Genomic DNA, 20,484 nt, shown 5'->3' on the forward strand with positions numbered 1-20,484 from the left:
TTTTGCTGGCCCCTTAAGAGGTTTTAGTTTTGTTTTACTTACAGTGGTAGGGATAGAACCCATGGCCTTATGCATCTGAGTGATCTACAGCTAAACCTGAGCACCCTCTTCCCTTTTGAGAGAGTTTTACCAAGTTGCCCAAGCTGGCCCTTAAACTTGTAGTTCCGCCTCAGCCTCCCAAACAGCAGGAATTACAGATACAAACTATTATGCCTAATAGTTCAAAGTTTTAAATACAAGAGTCTTATGAAAAATTGTACTTAACAAGTTCCATTTGAGAAAAGTTAGGTTGGGGCCAGGGAGATAGCTCAGTAAGTGCTTGCCTGGCAAGTGCAAGGGCCTGAGTTCAATTCCTGGTTCTACCAAAAAAAAAGTAAAATTAGGTTGCCAAAAACAGTGAATGAGGCAAATAAGAATTTTGGTTCAGTGCCAATCTGCAGAAAACTTTCCTGAAAAGTTCTCTAAGATCTGAGGTACAGGATAAATGCAAAATCAGGATATACACAACAGACCTGAACTATCTCACTGATTTTTACAGTTCTCTAAGGATAAAATCAACAGTTACATGAGAATGGAAGATTCCAAATTTCATGTTTCTCCATAAAGACAATTAGATTTAACCTGCTTAAGTTAATACAAAATCTTGGCTAAAAAAAAAAATTCCTGTAAGGCTGTACTTCATAAGGATGTACAGCATTTCCTTAGCATGCTCAGGACCACAGCTTTGATCTCCAGTACTACAAAATGTGTCTCTCTGTGTATATAATCTTAATTTGTTTAACAATAAAAATACAGGTACAGACTTTTCCCTCTAACTTCTCAAGCTTTCCAATACCGATATTTTAGTGATTAAGTAAAATAAGATGCCAATTTTAATATAACTAAGCTCTAGTAAGCGGTTCTTTCAGAGGTTAACATTAAAAATAAAATCGAGCCAGGTATGGTGGCATGTACCTGTAATACCAGCACTTAAGAGGCTGAGGCAGGAGGAAGGCTGTGACTTTGAGGCCAGTGTAGGCCACGTAGTTAGCTCAAGACCGGCGTGAACTCCATAGCAAAACTCTGTCTAAAAAATGAAGGAATGGAAGGGAGGTGAGAAGTGAGTGGAGATAACTTCTTAGATTGATCACCTTTCTAAGCTGTAATTCTGGGGGGGAAAACTACTATTGGAATAACTTAGTTTTTTGTTTTAGGTTTATATTACAGTGTTAGCCAGTTGTAAGATACAGGACACAAAACGATACAGATAGCAACACAAGATAACATTGAAGCCCAAAAAACCCCCCTTCTCATTAAAATCTTGGCTAGACAGTGAATAACTTGTCCTACCCCAATGGGTCCATAAGAAAACCACACGTAATTCTCAGCCATTGTAATTAATGGCATCCAGTACATATTGAGTATACATTAAACCTCATTCCAAGAGATTTGCAGTATTCCATTTTATTAACCCTAACAGAAGACAGCATTATCTGTGTTACATAAGAAATGTGACATTTCAGGAAGTACCCGCTATCATCCCTGTAATGATCGGCACATTTCTTTGTCTTACTCTAATAGCTTTCACTGAAATGTTATATTCCCCAATATAAATCTCTCTTAACCCCCACCTTTGCAGTGAGCCCCTTGGAAAACATTTAAAGTAAAGCTCTTGCTCTTTAAGTTTTATATTCAGCATTTTAAATACTTTAATGACATTTTGTTGCTACTCAGTGGATTTTTCAAAGACATTATCCTATGGTGGGGGGGGGGCAAATTTCTTTCATCTCTAGCATTTAAGTGTTCTTTCCTAAATCTTTCTTGATGCAGTGTGAAACTCTAAAAGTACCTTTTTTTATTAGTCATTGACAATAAAGCTCAGAAAATACAACTAGACTAAAAGTTTCTTTTTTAAATAAAGCTATAAGCAATAATCTTAATAGCCTATTACCTTGTGATAGTCTTTAAGGCTCTCTCCTTAATACTGAGTTATTTCAAGATGTGAACATAATCAAGAACCATTACTCTGATCCTCCAGTTCTCAACCAGTTTGTTTTTGGTACCCAGGCTCAAACTCGAGACCTTCCATTTGCCAGGCAGTCACTTAAACTTCTAAGCTATCTCCCTGGCCCCTCTACCAGTTTAGAATGAGTTGATACAAGATGTTTCCTTCATAGCTGAGTTCTGTCAAAACTTGGCCCATGTTTCTCCATATTGAAGTAACCCTCCTTTACCTTTAATATCTAAATATCAAACATAGCCAGGTACAATGGCACATTCTTGTAATCCTAGCACTTGAGAGACTGAGGCAGGAGGATAGCCACAAATTTGAGGGCAACATGGGCTACATAGTTCAAGTTCACCATGGATTACAAAGCAAGACCCTGTCTCAAAAAAAAAAAAGAAAAGAAAAAGCCAGGTATGGTGGTATACGCCTATAATCCTAGCACTTGGAGACTGAGGCAGGAAGACTGCCAGAAATTCACAGTCTGCCTGAACTACATGGCGAGACCCTACCTAAAAGAATTTAAATAAATAAATACAATAACAGTGACAGTATACAATTACAATTTTATCTTTTTCATGGGTAACAGATTTCTAACAAAGATTTTACAACAGCAAGCATGTAAAACTTTTCATGACATAAAAGGACTAAAAGATTCCACTTTGTTTCATGCCAATATAACAAATGAATTACCACATGGAAAACAGTTTATAAACTCATTTTATCAAGGATTCTAAACAGCAATTTAAGGCTGGCTATCCCAAATTCCCTGACCAGAAAACAAAAGCATTCACTCTATGGACATCCATTTTCCTCCCACCTTTGAGGAATTTTTCTTAGCATCTAATAATCTGCCCCTAACACATGACTCTGGGAATAAAGTAGGAAAATATTTTATGTAGTAAGCACTTAAAAAATTACTGATAAGCTAGAAAAATGACTTAAAGCAATGAAAATATTTTCAATTCTAAAAATAAGACTACTTGGATAAATCTTGTTGGGAAAATTGAACTGAAGTGTAACCAGTTTAGTGTTTCCAAAATAGCAGAATATCAACAGTAAAAATGATTTTCAGGGACTATCTTGGTCCATTCTGTGTTGCTGTAAAAGAACACCTGATACTAAGTAATTAATAATGAACAGATTGAGTTCTCACAGCTCTGGAGGCCCAGAAGGCCAAGATCAACATAGCTCACACTTAGAAAGGGGAACCAAACTTAGCTTTTATCAAGACCCACTCTCTTGATAACAATCCATCTACCCTCATGACCTGGACACCCTTTTAAAGGTCCTACTTCTCAATGCTGCTACATTAGGGATTAGTTTCCAACATAGGAATTAGGGGGAGGGGGCACATCCAACCAAAGCAGAAACATTTCATTTCATCTAATTTTCCATCTAACAACTGGTTTTCCTACAGAACATTTTGAAAAGAAATGCAAACAAAAGTAAAAACTCAATTCAAGTACGTTTCTAACTGTATCCTCACATAAGAGTTCATCCTTACATAATGCTGTAATAGTCTTCCTTTTAATTCCCGGCCATAGATACATTTATATCCCCTGGGACTATTAAATCATTAAGTGATTTGGTTTTACTAAATTTAACTCCATTCTAAAAATTTCTAAGCTCTAGAAATACAGGGTGAATGCTTTTCACAATATAATAGATTACCTAGTTCACAACTGTATCAGTGAACCTCAAATTTTAGAGAAAATCATAATTATTAATCTTTATTACTAAAAGAAGGAGTTAATTCCTAAATACTGTAGAGATTTAAAATTTTCAAATACTTATCTCCTTGTAAAGTTCACATATAAATTGCAATAAAACACATTCTTCCCTCATTTTTCCATGCAACACCATCCCTTCAGTTGTAAATACTATGTCTTACGCTCAAGAATTGGCAAGTAGAAAGATGAGGTTTCTGCAGCAATTTATTGTTCATTATTGTTAATTGTCATGAAGATAATTCACTTAAGTTAACATTTAAAAGACATTATCAGGTATCACTTTAACTGACATTTCCTAGTCAAAGTACCTAAGTCACTGAACTTCTTTCCTCTTACTTTTTTTTAAATAACACTGATGAACTAGTGGAAGCAGTTTCCCTTCTTTGTGAAGCCTGTGAGTGTCAGTTGCACCTCCAATAAAAGTTCCATTGACAAATATTCTTGGAACCTGTTGGATAAACAAGATCAATTAGGCCTATCCTTAATATCAAGTAGAAACCCATTTCAGATAATTTATTTTCACACTGAGTACGATTTTTAGAGGTAAATGAGGAAGAGAACTTGCCCAAGATACAATAATAAACTGCAGAGCTAAGATTCAAATTCAAGACAGTCTGATTCTAAAGCCCTTCGTATTTATCGCTATGGTAACCACTGTGTTAGAGCTTGTGTCTAGATGTCTCCCCAGAGCCTCCTTCACTCATAGTTGGGCCTTTTTCAAAGGTGGCTAGATTTACAGTGTGTGACACCAGAATTGATTCTTGCTGCAATGCTAGGCTCAAGGGCACTAGGATGAAGGGTGTGAATGCTGCCCACCCTGAAGTAGTCTGGATAAGATAAAAGGGGCAGAAAAAATACTGTTAAGTCCCTTGTTGCATTTGCTGTCTTCTGCCTACCATGAACTGTTCTGTGTGATGTCACCCTGCCTTAGAGCCAGCCAATAATAGACTGAAATCTCTATAACTGAGCTAAATAAGTAAACATATCCTACTTAATAAAACGCTACTCCATATAAAAGATCAGATAAACACCAACACAATTACTGGATAGCAGGAAACCTTAATACCCCACTGTCAAATAGATCAATTAAACAAAAAAGACCAGAGCTGGATCCAACCTTCAAACAAACGAATTTAATGGCTATCTGCAGAGTGCTCCACCAAACAGGACACACATTCTTAGCAGCAGATGGAGCTTTCTCCAAAGCAGTTAACATGCTTGCTAGCCCACAAACCATACTAAAGTAAATGTAAAACTGAAACTATTCCATGTATATTATCAGAAACCAGTGCAATAAAACTAGAAATTAATGACAAAAGAAACCACAAAAAGTTTGCAAGTGCATAGAAAACACCATACTTTAGAATAATTAATGGGTCACAAAAGAAGCCAAGAAAGAACCAGGTGTGATAACACCTGGGAGGCTGAGGCAGGAAAATCATCTTGAGTTCGAGGCCAGCCTAAACTGCATAGTGAGATCCTTCACTAAGTAAGTAAATAAATATATAATTTTAAAAATCAAAGAAATTAGACAGTTCCTAAAATCAAATGATACTGCCAGTCCAACATATCAGAACATAAGGAGACAATGTTAGTGGTCCTAAGAGGACTAGAGGACTTCTGTTCATAGCTGTGAATGCCCACATCAGAAAAACAAAATGAATCCAAATAACCTAATGATGCACTTCAATGTCCTAGAAAAACAAGAACAAAACCAAAGCTAGTATGAGGAAGGAAGTTCTAGAAATGAAAAAATCAATAAAATAGGGCCAGCCTGATAGCAGACTAAAGTGCTTGGGTTCGATCCCCAGTGTACAGTGCTGGAGAAAGTGATTGAGACTGGGAGTGGTGGCACACACCTGTAATCCCAGCTCTTGGAAGCCTGAAAACAGAAGAGTCACTAGGAGTCCAATCTACATAGTGAGACCCTGCATACCCTGTAGATCAGGTACTAAATACAGAAAAATAATAAAATTAAGACTAAAAGAATGAGGAGCTGTTTCAAAGAATTGACAAAGGGCTGGGGAGATAGCTTGGGGATGTAAGTGCCTGCCTGGCAAGTGCAACTGGAGATTGATGCCCAATTCTGCATACTGTGCAGCCCAGGAACCCTGGGCAGGTGAACTGTGCCAGCTACTTAAACCAGGCATGATGGTGCATGCCTGTGATCCCAGAGCTAGGGAGGCTGAGACAAAAGAATCACTGTAAGTCTGAGCTGTGTGGTGAGTCCCTGTAACAAATAGATGATTTAAAAAAAAAAAAAATTAACAAGTCCGTTGCCAATCTTACCCAGTAAAAACAGTAAAGACCCAAATCAGTACAATCTGAAATGAAAAGTGAAATCACTCCAGGCACTGCCAATATCCAGAAGATTATTAGCAACTACTTCAAAAAATTATATTCCTATAATCTGGAAAGATCAGAAAAGAAAATAGATTCCTAGATACACATGAATTACCAGAACTGAGCCAAGAAGGATGGATATATATACATATATATATATATATATATATATATATATATATATATATGTAAAACCTAAAAATGGAATAAAATTGATGAAGTAATAAATCTACCAGCTAAAGAAAGCCCAGATCCAGATGGATTCCCCATTAAATTCTACAAGAACTTCATGGAAGAACTATCATGAATAGTCCTCACACTTTTAATGAAATTGAAAGAAGAGTACTTCCAAAGTCATTCCTGGAGTTAAAGTCAAAACGATCTAGATCCAAGCAAAAAAGAGCTACAAGCCATCTTTTTTTAAAGAACATAGATACAAAATGCATCTTTAAAGAACATAGATGTAATATCTTTGACAAGATAGCTGGAAACAAAATAGAATAAATCATCAAAAACATCATACTTAATGACCAAGTAGGCTTCATCCCAGGAATGCAAGGATATTTCAACATGTACAAATCAATAAACGTATCACATAAGCAGAAACAAGGACAAAAAAAAAAAAAATCACAGGATCATCTCAATAGGCACAGAAAAGGCTTTCAACAAACTCCAACATCCAATCATGATTCTTTAAAAAAAAAAACTGAAGAAAATGGCTATAGAGAAGGACTTAATAAACCTGACAGAAGCCATTTATGACAAACCAATAGCTAACAACATACTAAATAAGGAAAAACTGAAAGCATTCCCTCTAAAATCAAAAACAAGATAAGGATGCCCACTATCATTAATTTTGTCCAATGTAGCACTCAAAACATTAGCCAGAACTGGAAAAGAGAAATAAAAGGGATACAACTAGGAAAAGAGAAGTCAAATTATTATCATTTATTTATTCATTTATTTATTTTTACTTATTTATTTTTTTTGGTGGAACCGGGGATTGAACTCAGGCCCTTGCGCTTGCCAGGGAACCACTTATTCTACTGAGTCATCTCCCCGGCCCCAATAAGTTAAATTATTATTTGCAGATGACATGATCCTTTACATTTAAGTCCAAAAATTTCTACAGAAGTCTCCTAGAATTAATAAATTCAGCAATGGAGCAGGATATAAAACCAACACAAAATCAATAGCGTTCCTGTACACCTTAATGAACTTATCAAGAAAGATGTTAGGAAAACAATACCATTCACAATAGCATCAAGAAAAATTTAATGTTAGAAATTAAGAAAGTGAAAACACCTCTACAATTACAAAAAAATAGCACTCTGAAAAAAGATCAAAGAAGACATCAAAAAATGGGGCGTGCTGAGGCAGGTGATTGAGACTGGGTGTGGTGACATGTACCTGTAATCCCAGCTCTTGGGAGGGCTGAACACAAGTGGATCACTACAAATCCAATCTATCTATGTAATGAGATCCTGTGGACCATGTAGGCTCTGTACTAAAATACAAAAAAAAAAAGGAAAGATACGGGTGGTGAGATAGTTCAGCAGACTAAAGCACCTGCTTAGGCAAGCGCAGGGACTGCAATTCAGTCCCCAGCACCACATGCCATGCCAGCCATGCCCCCAGGTTTAGTGGTGCAGGCCTGTAATCCCAGCAATGGGGAGGCTAAAAACAGGATCACTATGAGTCCAAGCTGCCTAGTGAGACCCTACAGTAACCAAATACATTGGAAAGATATCCCATTCCTAGATAGAGTGAATATAGTCAAAACGGGCGTACTTTGAACATGAATATGTAGATTTAATTCAATTTTAATCAAAACACCAAAAACAGGGCCAAATAGCTTAGTGGACTAAAGCACTTGGAAGTAGGCACAGAGGCTGAGGATTCAATCCCTAGCCTGCTTCACGGGCCCTGCCCTGGGGTGCTGGAGACAATTGAGATTGGGTGTGGTGATGCACACCTGTAATCCCAGCTCTTGGGAGACTGTAAATAGGTGGATCACTACAAATCTGATCTAGTAGTGAGACCCTGAACAACCTGTAGACCCTTCCCTAAAAACAAAACAAAAACACCAAAAACAGTCCTCAAAGAGGTAGAGAAAACAATCCTACAACTCTTATGGGAACAGAAGGCTCAAAATAGCAGAATAATCCTAGGTAATGAACAAAGCAGAAGGCATCATAATCCCAGATATCAAGGTATATTACAAAGCTACAGTGATAGCAGCTTGGTACTGAAACAAACAGAGGATACAAAAGCAATTCCAGGCACATTCAATTATCTAATTTTTTGACAAAGGGGCATAAACATGTGCTGGCAGAGAGACAGCCTCTTCCAATAAATGGCACTGAGAAAACTGGCAATCAAGATGCAGAATACTGAATCTAGATCCCTCTCTCACAAAGACCTAAATGTTAAAATAAAAATCTCCTAGAAGATAAAAGAAATAAAACTCTTGAAGACACAGGTGTAGGCATGACTTCCTGTCCAGAACTCCAATTGTGCAAATAACATCAAGAGTCGAACAGAATCGTATCAAATTAAAATGCTACATTGCAAAACAAAACCAACAGAGTGAAGAGATAGGCAACAACAGAAAAACTTTTGCCAACTATTCCTCAAAGGATTAATATCTACAAAACTCAAAACAATTAGATCTTCTCCCTAAAATAAAAGCCTCAATGAAAAATATGCACAGGGCCCAGGGAGATGGCTCAGTAGAATAAGTGCTTGACTGGCAAACACAAGGATCTGAGTTCAATCCCCGGTTCCACCAAAAAAAAGAAAAAAAAAAGAAAAGAAAAATATGCACAACTGAAAAGGACAGTTCTTTGAGGAAACAGTACAAATGGCCATTAAATACATGAAAAAATGTTTAGTATCTCTGGCCTTTAAAGAAATGCAAATTACAACAACACCAAGACCCACCTTATTTTAGAAGAAAATGACTATCATCAAGAAATCAGATAATAATAGGCTGGCAAGGCTGTGAGGAAAAAAAGGAATCATGGGCTGGGGAGATAGATCAGCAGTCTAAGTGCCTGCCTGGCAAACACAAAGACCCTGGTACCACATGCTGCGCTGGCCCTGGAACCCCGGACACACTATGCAGGCCACCAAGACCAGGCGTAGTAGGTAGTACAGGCCTGTAATCCCAGCACTGAGAGACTGAGATAGGAAGATCACTATGAATCTGAGCTACACAGCAAAACCCTGTAACAAATAAATAAAAGATTTTTTTAAAAAGGTGTCCATCTACACCATTGGTGGGAATGTAAACTAGTATAACGATGTTGGAAATCAGTATGAAGACTGCTCAAATACCTAAAACTAGAAATCTCATTCAACCTAGATATTCCCCTTCTAGGTATTTTCCCCCCAAAATTGAGGACATTATATTACAGTGATACATGCATATCTATGTTTATGGTAGCTCAATTCACCAGAGCTAAATCTTGAAAATAGCCTATATACCTATCAATAGATGAAGAAAGTATGCTGTTTATGTACAACCAAGTACTACTCTGCCAGGAATAAGGATAAAGTGGAGATATTTGTAGGGAAATGGATATACCTTGACACCGTTGGTAGTCATTGAAAAATACCTAAGCTTAAATATTTCTTGAAAATATAAATAAAAAGTAAAATAAAAGATAATGGGAAATAAGGAGATAGTCTTTTGCAAATGTGAGAGCCAAAAGACAGAGGAGAGGAAAGGGAGGGATGAAAAAATAATTAAGATGTGTTCTGTACATGTACCAAATCCCTATGAGGAATGTAATCATTATATATTGCAAATATTGTGTATTGCAAATATGTACTAATAAAAAATAAAAACTGAAAAGAAAATAAAACATGGAACACTAAAGCACTCTATTATCACAGCAAATGGAGATTGGTCCCTGTTTTATACTATATGAATAAAGGGATGTTATGGTTTGTGTCTAGGTGTTCCCCCAAAGCCTCATGCTGTTTTGGGGTGTCTTCTGGAGTTTGTGATTGATTACTGTGGGTGTGGTTGCTGCACCTGCACTGGGGCAGGTAATTTGCATTACAATGTAAGGTGGGAAGAGAAGCCAGCACTCCCTTGTGCTCTTGCTCTTTGCCACCACCATGAAAGGTTGCTCTCTGCTATGTGCCGCTCTGCCTTGGAGCCAGCTGAGTTTGGACTGAAACCTCCTGTAAATGTGAGCTAAATAAACCTTTCCTTCCTTCATTTTGAGTGTCAGGTATTTGTCCCAGCAACGAAAGAAGAGTAACTAAGACAAGGGAATACTACTTTTATACCACATAGAGCTTCAAAAGGACTTAAAGATCCACAGATGAGTGGTTATCACGGTATTATCTCACTCATCCTGATCAAAACATACATATGCAGGGGCTGGTGAGATGGCTCAGTGGTCTAAAGCACCTACTTAGAACAAGCTAAGCTTAGCAAAGCACAGGGACCGCGGTTCAATCCCCCAGCACCACATGCCAGCCAGCCCTGCCCCCTGGTGGGCTGAGCTGGCCACACACACACACACACACACACACACACACAAAATAAATAAATAAATAAAAAAAAAAAAAAAAAAAAAATGATCAAATGTTAAAAAAAAAAAAAACATACATATGCAGTAAGAATAAATAAGTGAATTAACTCTGCTGATTCCTATTCTAAGAGTCTGGTTTCCAGATCAGCCATTTCTTTATCAATAGAAGATCCTCAGAGGTCTGGCTTACTTTTCCTAACATGAAGGTCTAGACCAGTGATGACGAACCTTTTAGAGACAGAAGACCAAACTGCATCCCAAACCCCACCTATTTATTGCAAAGTCAGAACACTGCCCCTATGTGCACTTACCCGACGCTCAGCTGCTGGGGCGATGGGGAGTGACTTGGCTCACATGCTGAGAGGTCTCTGTATGCCCGCTGCAGCACATGCCCCACAGGTTCACCACCACTGGTCTAGACTCTAGGTGATCCAAGTCACAGCTGTATAGTACAAGGGTAGTACAGCTAGAGATATACTCACGGTCCTTCCACCAGTCATTTTGTACAGAGCATCTTGAAACTGGCTCCCATATTCAAGCATGTCCAGTTCCACTGCTGTATAGTTAATGTTCAGGTCATGGAAAATCTTCTTTGCCATTTTACAGTAAGAGCAGGATGTTTTTGAGAAAATCACCACACAATTATCAGAAATTGTTTCCTGAGATAAAACAAAACCTCATTTTAATTCTGGACATCATGTTTTAGAAAGAAATTATGGTATTGTGGAAAGGCTACAAATTTGGGAGTTATAATTTAGAGCTCAAAGTTTCTTGCGGCAATACTCAATCTTCCATAACTATACCTGTTAATCTGAACAATAGATTTGACAATAAAAAAGATAATGTATCCATCGTTAATCAGTTATTCTTGATATGCATTGTTGTATGACACCCTGTTTCTGTGTTTGTTTTGATTTTCTCGCTTTTGTTTTTACTCTTCAAAATAAAATTATAATAAAGTTTCTAGGATCCATTTTAATAGGTGCAGGGTGAGGATATTACTCATTTTGAATTTATATTATGAACAGAAGTATAACAAATGGTGCCTGAGAGGTTGGCAAGATAGCTCAGCAGTCTAAAGCGCTTGCTTAGACAAGCTTAGACAAAGCAGAGGAACTGAGGTTTGATCCCCAGCACCACGTGCTGCATCAGCCCTGCCCAAGGGCGTGCTGAGCCAGCCACAAAAAAACAAAATGAATACAAAAACAACAAATAGTTCCTCACAAGTAGTAATAAAAATAAAAATAACAGACTCAACTCATGTAAACACTTCCACGTCCACGACACTATTCTCAACACTTTGCCACAAATGATCGCGAGACTGGGACATATATCTGCACAGCCTGTGAAGGTTTTTTGTAGTAGTTGTTGTTTCTAAATATATAGGTGTCTGAAACCTTGAAAAATTTTTCAACAGACACATCTGGCATCCAGATGCATTATGAATGGATAAGTCAAGTGCTCAGGTATCTGTCTAGGTTGTTCTTACATGGTGGAACGTAGCAGAATCTTCAAGATAACAGTCTAAAACAGAAAACATAGTCCAAAGTGCCTCAGAAATTGTACCTACCCTTGGGCACCAAAAGAGTCCTAAGTCACAGGCTACCTATCTATAAGCTGATCTATTTTTATGCTTTTCCTTCTGCTTGCTACTAATATTTGGAATAAAAGTCTATCTCAGGGAAGGCCAGCTGTACCAAGGATGTATTAATGAATCCATTTTATAGATGAAAAAACTGAAGCTGAAAGGTTCATAATATTTGGACTTATCACAACAGCAAAGCTGCTATGGTTTGCTGCCTCAGGTCATAGGTACACTGTGACTCTCATCATCTACATTAAGGTAAGAATGCTGGGTGCTGCCATGGGGTGAAACACTAACACAGATGTGCCAAGATAAACTGGAACTCACAATAACAGTGGCAAGGTTTCTTGAACCTTAACCCCACCTTTTCTATAGCTCATTCTTGCTAAATATCTTATAATGCTCACTTTTATCTTACAGGAGGTAATTCTCTTGCACTGGTTCCAGCAGTACTATTATACTCAAGAGATACGAGTTTAGCTAACTCAACTAAATGCAGTTCATGTGCACAGTGTGACAGATCAAAGCCAGGCCCTTGCACATTTGGCACAAGATCTTCCACTGCAGTACAGCCCCAGACCAAGGCAGAAACTTTTCATATGTGGTGGCAGGATGTGGGAAGGAAGAAGGAAAAAAAAAACAAAAAAACAGGTATGACCAAGAGGCTGCAAGAAAACATGTATGTATGAATTTTCTTAGGCAGAATTAACTAAGATGCTAGTGAAAGAGAGAGGAAATGGAAACATATACAGTATCCCTGAGGGGATTGTTTATGGAATAACAATCAGTATGCAGTAAACCTACTGCATCCTAGGTTCTCTGTTAGAGTACAGAGGTGATAAACAAATGCACACGCCAAAATCAAAGAGCATGCCTGGCTATGGACAGCTTGATGTATTGAAAGTCAGCCTAGTGTGGGTAGGCTGAAAAATAGTAGTCAGCCTCACAGATTCAATCTACAGTAAAGATCCCTTTAAGTCTCAAACTTTACTAAAATGATATGAGCCTTCACTGTCATATGGATTATTTGAAAGTAGAATTTAAATATTAATTTCCCAATTCATTTGGGAACTATATCAAGTTTAGGCAATGAGGAGGCTTATTAAGTATATAAAGCAATTTTCTACAGAGAAAAGTTTTCCTAAGTCTCCCACATTACTCACTTGGATCTGGTTCAGAGGTGCAGTTGCTGATTTCTCCAAAGATGATGTGCTGTTCCCCATGCTAAAAGGAATTAAAAAGGGCAGGGCATTTATTAAGTCATAAATTAATCTGAGTCCCACTTGAAGAAACCTTTTAAATACAAATATATCCAAACACAAAAACAGAAAAAAAATCTCACTTACCAATACAAATAGCAGTTCACAAAGTATTTGTTTACTAAAAGCAAAAAGGCCTTGTGTTTACCCAATTAGTTTCCCAAGGTTTTTTATTAGATGAAATCACACATTCACTGTGTTTAAAGTTTGGGACCCTCTTACTGATAAGTTCATAACCATGAAATTGTAACTATTGTTCTACTGATGGTGTGATCCTTAGTTTAAAAATAAAGCTTACATTTCCTTCTTAAAATACACAAACACTCCATGAACACTCTGTGAAGCAAGTGACCTACAAAGAGTTAAAGATTTTTGAACCTTAACCCCACCTTTTCTATAGCTCATTCTTGCTAAATATCTTATAATGCTCACTTTTATCTTACAGGAGGTAATTCTCCTGTAAGAAATAGTAGTCAGGAAGGAAGAAGGAAAAAAAAAAAACAAAAAAACAGGTATGACCAAGAGGCTGCAAGAAAACATGTATGTATGAATTTTCTTAGGCAGAATTAACTAAGATGCACAAGCCCAAACCCCACAATACTCAAAAGCCTGAGGCAGGATTCCCTGAGTCCAGCCAGAGAAACTTATAGTTAAGATCCTGACTCAAAATAAAAGAGTTGGGGATGTAGCTCAGAGGCCAAGGGCCTTGGGTTCATTCCCTGCACCATGGAGGTTAAAAAAAAAAAAAAAAAAAAAGATTTTAAACTAAAGTATATCAATTATAATGAATCTATAGCTCCCAAATTTTGCAATCAAAAAAACAAGAATAGACCTAGCAGGAGAGAGGAAAAAAAAAAAAAAAGGATCAATAATCACTTTTATTTCAAAGGGCTTTGTAAGAGTTAAAGGAATTGATATTTACATAAAATAGAATGGGGTCTCACACATCATAAATATTCACCAACATCTGGTATTGCCACTACTAATTTCTTGTGTTAGAGACTCTCATCATCTCAGTAGTTATTATCTCAAAGCTAGCTACTGGAAGCTTGTAAAAGGAGGCAATGATTAAACAGGAAAACATCCACTACAGACCTAACCAGTTCAGTATCATCAAATCTCTTCACTTACTCCTAGAACCTTTGTTTCCCCTATGTGTTAATCTTCCTCAGTAAACCAATTCCGATAGAAAAATGAATGCTCCCTCCAAATACTTTGTTCTTTGCATTTAAATTTCAATGTGACATTCACAAGCTATGTTTACATTTAATTTCATTTTTTTACAGGTTTCTTTTTCTTTCTTTCTTTCTTTGATGGTACTGGGGATTGAACTCAGGACCTTGCGCTTGCCTACTGAGCTATGTCCCCGGCCCACAAGTTTCAAATTTCTTTAAAAAATTTTAAAGCCACCAGTCCCCAGACTGAGGAAACAAACCCAAGGGCACTCTACTTGACTCATATCCCACGCTCCTTATTTGAGCTACAATCTCAACAAATTGCCCAGGCAGGACTCAAACTTTCAGTCTTCCTGCCTCAGCTTCTTTGAGTGCTGGGATTACACCTGTGTAAACTATACCTGGCTAATAAATGATACTGCAACTTAGAATAAGGAATCTGTAACAAGCATTATCTTCAGGTATAAAAGAGATGAGTCAGACAAGTATAACAAATTATAACAAATCTTATCTACATAATGTCTGCTACGGATAATTCCTGGTTTTCCCAACAGATTAGTAACCAGTTTAGTAGAACTTCCCTGAGAAAATGTTTTCTTGGGTAATAAGGGATCCAGCAGAAGCATTCTAAAAAATTGCCCACTTCCCTTCCTAACATTTAATTTGTGAAAGTCTCTCCAATTTCTGGCTGAGGTTGGTAAAGCTATCACCTGTTTGGAGAGGTCATCCACAGAAGAATTAAATGCAACACTAATGCAACTGGTTCTTTAGGAGGGTCTGTAGCTCGGTCGAGACTTAATCCAGAGTTCCTAGATCACGCAGTGGGATACTCCAAGGCCGGGGGTAGAAGTGCTGGCTGCCACTAAAATGCCAAGCGGCAGGACGGGGAGGCGCCTCTCGCCTGCTGCTGGGTCCCCTCAGGGAAGCGCCGGGAAAGCACTGACCCCCGCACAGCAGGGACAAAAGGAATGTCACAGTCCCCGGCCTCAAAGCTTTGGCCATTTACTAGGTCATGTCACCTTTACTCTCTGAGATTAGACGGCCAGATTTAGCAAATATTTAAAACTAAAGGGCTAGTTAAACCAGAATTTCAGACAAACAGCGAACGCCTTCCGCTTTAAACGCGTCCGCGCTCGCGTCCTAACGCACCGCCGCTGTTCATCCGCAATCGCAGTAGGTCACAGGTCGTGTCTGTTCTCTAGCACCTCGCAGCAGGTGTCCAAGCGGCTCGCGCGGGCCCTAGGAGACGGGACCCGAGTCCCACGCTCGCCTTCGCGGCCCGGCCCCGCGCGCGCCCCTCCGGGAGGCAGTGCAAACCCCTCTCCCGCTTCCTCCAAATCGCCCGGAGCCACAGGGCCCGCCCGCCGCGCCGCGTACCCAGAGGCCGCGGCTCCTCCAGCGCCCGCCGCCCCACGGAGCTGCCCCGCCGAGCCAAGCCGGCGCTGCGACAGCCGCGACACAGCCAGCGCCGCGCGGCGCCAAGACATGGTGAGACCTCCCGCCCGCGCCCCGGGACCGCCGTGAGACAGGCCCCGCCCCTGCGTCAGGCGCCGCCTCCTGTGGCAGGCCCCGCCCCCATGGGCTGCCCGCACCACCGCCGGTTTCCTGGGCGCCGCCGCGCGCGTCCTCCCTGCCCCCAGCTGCGGATCCAGGGGCGGGGCGGGGGCGGGGCGTAGGCGCGTAGGCCCGGAGGCCCCGCCCACAGAGAGGCGGAGGCGGAGGCTCCGCCCTGCAGAGCGAGCTAGCGGGCTACCCTGCGGTTTGCGCGGTTTACCACCCTGTTAGTTTCAGGGCTTTGGAAGCTCGTGAATACCAACGTTCTGGCGGGGCAGAGAAGAAGAATAATGACAGTGGGCCCTGGGGGACAGGTGGCGCGGCCGCTGCTTCGCGGGAACCGGCTGGGAGCAAGTGCCTGGCGGTTACACTGGCTGTTGGATTAAACGGGCTGTTGGATTACATCCCGAATTAAGAGAATAATCCAGTGTGAAATGCTCTTTCCATAGACTGTTTAAGATAGTTTCAAGAATGAAATTAGAAATTAATGTAGCCCAGAGATGTTTCTCCATACCTTTGAAAATGCACCAGAGCTTCTAATGACAAGATTGCTCAAACCTCTCAGTGATGGTAATAATAGCCCTTTGTGTGTGTCCGTTGCTAAGGTGTGTCGACGTCTATTTTTAATTACTGAGGTCACTGACACTTGTTGAAGACAAAGGTCACAAATGGTATATCCAAAATTCTAAACAATTACTAGAACAATGTAGACTTTTGAACCCAGGACCACTGTCTGTTTCTGTCTTGTCTCTCTCTCTCTGTCTGTCTGTCTGTCTCTCTCTCTCTCCTCTCATCCTCAGTCTCGTGAAATCTCTGAGTTTTGTGAAATCTCTGAGTTGCCCAAGTTGTGCTGAAGCTGGCTGGGATCCTCCTGCCTCAGCCTCAGAGAGTGCTAGGATTACTTGTGAGCACCACTATGCCATGCCTGCCTCAGATCTTTTTGATCTTAGGTGTTGAACTAAATTTATGATTCATGTTACTAAGTTAAGGTACAAAATTAGAAAATTCTGCTTCTGGCCTTTTCTTACCTGCTTTCAAGTGCCTTATTTGACTGCTTTATAAAAGGATGAAAGTTCACTGCAAAACAAAGCAAACGTCTCCCAGGGCCAGGACACCTCAGCAGGCTTAAGTGCCTGTGAGACAGCAATTGAGACTGGGCGTGGTGGAGTGCACCTGTAATCCCAGCTCTTGGGGTCTTTAAATAGGCGGATCACTATGAGTCCATCTAGTAGTGAGACCCTGAACACCCTGTAGACCCTTCCCTAAAATGCGAAATAAAAAACTATAAAAACTCCAAAGTGTATGAAGTTATTTTTCATAAATACAATTTTTTGATCCAAATTTAAAGGGCCAGGAATATAGGTAAGTGGCATAGTGCCTGTCTTGCAAGCGCAAGGTCCTAAGTTCTATTCCTGGCGCTAAATAAATACATTTATCTATAATATCGTAGAACAATAAAGCTAAAGATTAAAAAAAAATACGCTGGCTCTGCACTTGCATGTGTAGTGTGAGCATAATAGGAGTTGGCTAGCATAGGTAGATCAAAAATACGATTCCCTGGCGTGCGGTGCCAGCCCCGCCCCCAGGGCATACTGAGACTCCGACTGACACTGGACTGGTGGCACTTGCAGCTCTTAGGAGGCTGAAAGCAGGAGCATCACTACAAGTCCGAGCTGTGTAGTGATACCCTGTAGACCTTGTACATAGAAAATAAAAATGAAAGATATGAACATTCTAGAATACTGTGTATGTTGATATTGAAACCTGTATTGAAACCTGAGGTGACTGAACACCAGACACCAAAACCTCCTGCTCATAACAAGTACTTCTTATGAATGGCCTTACCATCCCCAAACTGTCCTGATTTCCCATTTCTGTCTTTGTTATCTATAGCCATTTCACATTTGATGTGAACAAGTCATGCTTGCTTTCCCCAAATTACTGTTATAAAAATGATCTTGCCTTAAAGTCTAGAGGACATATTTGTAAACAGCCATCTAACCTTTCTGTTGATACCTGCGGGAACTTCTCATAGAACCCATTGTTTTGTATCCAGAGTCTATAACAGTCCAATAAGCCCTTTTATTTTAGAGAGACCCGTATCACAAGTTTTGAGACACAGTATCAATTAACAGAATTGAAACATCTTTTTTTTTTTTTTAGGGTTTTTTGTTTTGTTTTGTTTTTGAGACAAGATCTTACCACTTAGGCTAAACTGGCCTCAAATTCACAGCATCAGTGAGACTTCTGTCTCAGTCTCCCAAGTGCTGGGATTACAGTTGTGCACCACCATGCCTGATTTAAGAATTTCTTTTAAAAGTCATTTTTTATAACTTAAGGTGCTACAAATTTTGTTTGATACCATGAGCAGTTTTGTTCCCTATCTGAAGATGAAAGGCATTAAGATCAGTAAATCACGAGACTTAATTTAAAAGAGATATACAGTGGGTCCAATTGATGGACCTTACACATCTAGGAAGACTTACCAAGTTTTCCTAAAATACTTTTTTAAAAAAGGGCAGGAGCAGCGTTGGCAAGATAGCTAACCGGTCTAAAGCGCCTGTTAAGGCAAGTTCAGGAACTGCACCACATGCTGCACCAGCCCCACCCCCAGGACAGGCTGAGCCAGCCACACACTAACTAAATAAATACATATAAAATGAAAAAAGTAAAAAAAGAGGAGCATGATGGGGCTGGGGAGATGGCTCTGTGGAATAAGTGCTTCCCTGGAAAGCCCAAGGGCCTGAGTTCAATCCCCAGTTACACACACACACACACACAAAGAGGAGCATAATTGTGAGCCCTCAGGGGTCAGCTGTTTTATTAATTTCCTAGGGCTGCTTTAACAAGTTACTTTAAATAGATATTTATTCCGTTGCATTTCTGTAGGACATGTCTAAAATCTGGTAGGGCCTAGTTCCTTTGAAAGGCTACTGAAAGGGAGAATTCATTTCATTCCTTATCCACAGCTGGGCAGCTCCAGGTGTTTCAGGGCTTCTTTGTGAACATATCTTGAATTTTTGTCTCCATCTTCACATTACTTATCCTGCATATTTCTGATAGACTGTTTTGATTAGACTTAGGATCCACCTGGATAATCCAGATTGATTTCAAGTTAGAATCCTTAACTAGATTAAATCTGCAAAGACTCATTTTTCCAAATAAAGTTACATTCACAGCTTGCAGGTATTTGTTTGTTTGTTTGTTTGTTTGTCTGTTTGTTTGTTTGGTGGAACTGGGGATTGAACGCAGGCCCTTGTGCTTGCCAGGCAAATGCTTATTCTGCTGAGCCACCTCCCTGGCCTTAGCTTCCAGGTACTTGACATGCATATTTGGAACATGCAAAGATCATTTGTTCAAACTACAACAGCCACAGAACACAAAATGTTCTAGGAAAAGCATGATATTTCACTGACAAGACCAAACACAAACTGCACTTTTTGTTATAAGGCAGGACTTATCTAGTCTTTTATAAAAACATGGGGATAAAAGGCCGCAGCAAATGGAGGTCTTAAGTATTAACAGGATTATCATATTTGAGAAGGTTTGAGTTCCTAACTGAAAAAGAAATGGGTAAGTACATATCTTTCTTGGGCATGTTAAAATTTTCCAACATAGTAAGAAAAACATTCTTTAAGAATTTATTCAGAAAATGCTGCAGTTATATTGAACAAAAAAAAGAGACCCAAATTATTGCTTATAAAGAAAGAAAGCCAGGTTGGTCACTTAATCTTAAGACCCCTCAGAAAAAAAGAATTTTAGTGCAGGTAAGATGAGAGAGAGAGAGAGAGAGAGAGAGAGAGAGAGAGAGAGTGAGTTTTGGAGTAGGCAAGAGCTAATTACATCTATGTAATACATTAGTAAAGCTATAAAGTACTTGGCAATCATGTTTTGTTTTGGAAGTCTAGCTATATCCAGATATGTTTTAATGTTAACACAATTAAAAACTAATAAAATTTGAAATTCATTTTCATCACCATGTAGAGCTATTTTACTACTTGGAGAATGTGAAGCCAAAATTGGACCCTGGAAGATTTCCTTACGTTTTCATCATTTCTCTTAGAGAAAATTAAAATCATCCTGTGATACCCGAGCAAAGTAATTGTAAAATACTATTGCCAAAAAGAGCCTTGAGTTCCCTAACATTGGAATATTCTGGAGGGAGAGAGACAGGTATGGAGGGTATTGAAAACAGTAGTTTTTCATGTGTCTGGTTTCTGATACTAGTAATACACACAAACAAAATATATGCTTTCAGGGCACATACTACTTTAAATGCATACTACTACATGCTGCCAGAA

The 20,484-nt window shown here is 39.4% G+C and overlaps 1 protein-coding gene across 1 annotated transcript; it reads right to left on the reverse strand.

The window, feature by feature from the left end:
- Positions 1-2,530: 2,530 nt before the first annotated feature.
- Positions 2,531-16,145, reverse strand: Glrx2 (glutaredoxin 2). Its single transcript, XM_004625299.2, has 4 exons — positions 16,007-16,145; positions 13,359-13,419; positions 11,093-11,269; positions 2,531-4,165 (listed from the first exon to the last, which is right to left on the reverse strand). The coding sequence occupies exons 1-4, from the start codon at positions 16,114-16,116 to the stop codon at positions 4,031-4,033; spliced, it is 483 nt and encodes a 160-aa protein (XP_004625356.1). The 5' UTR covers positions 16,117-16,145; the 3' UTR covers positions 2,531-4,030.
- Positions 16,146-20,484: the final 4,339 nt, after the last annotated feature.

Source organism: Octodon degus, unplaced genomic scaffold, assembly GCF_000260255.1.
Source record: "Octodon degus isolate 3935 unplaced genomic scaffold, OctDeg1.0 scaffold00009, whole genome shotgun sequence".
In the NCBI taxonomy this organism is placed as follows: domain Eukaryota; kingdom Metazoa; phylum Chordata; class Mammalia; order Rodentia; family Octodontidae; genus Octodon; species Octodon degus.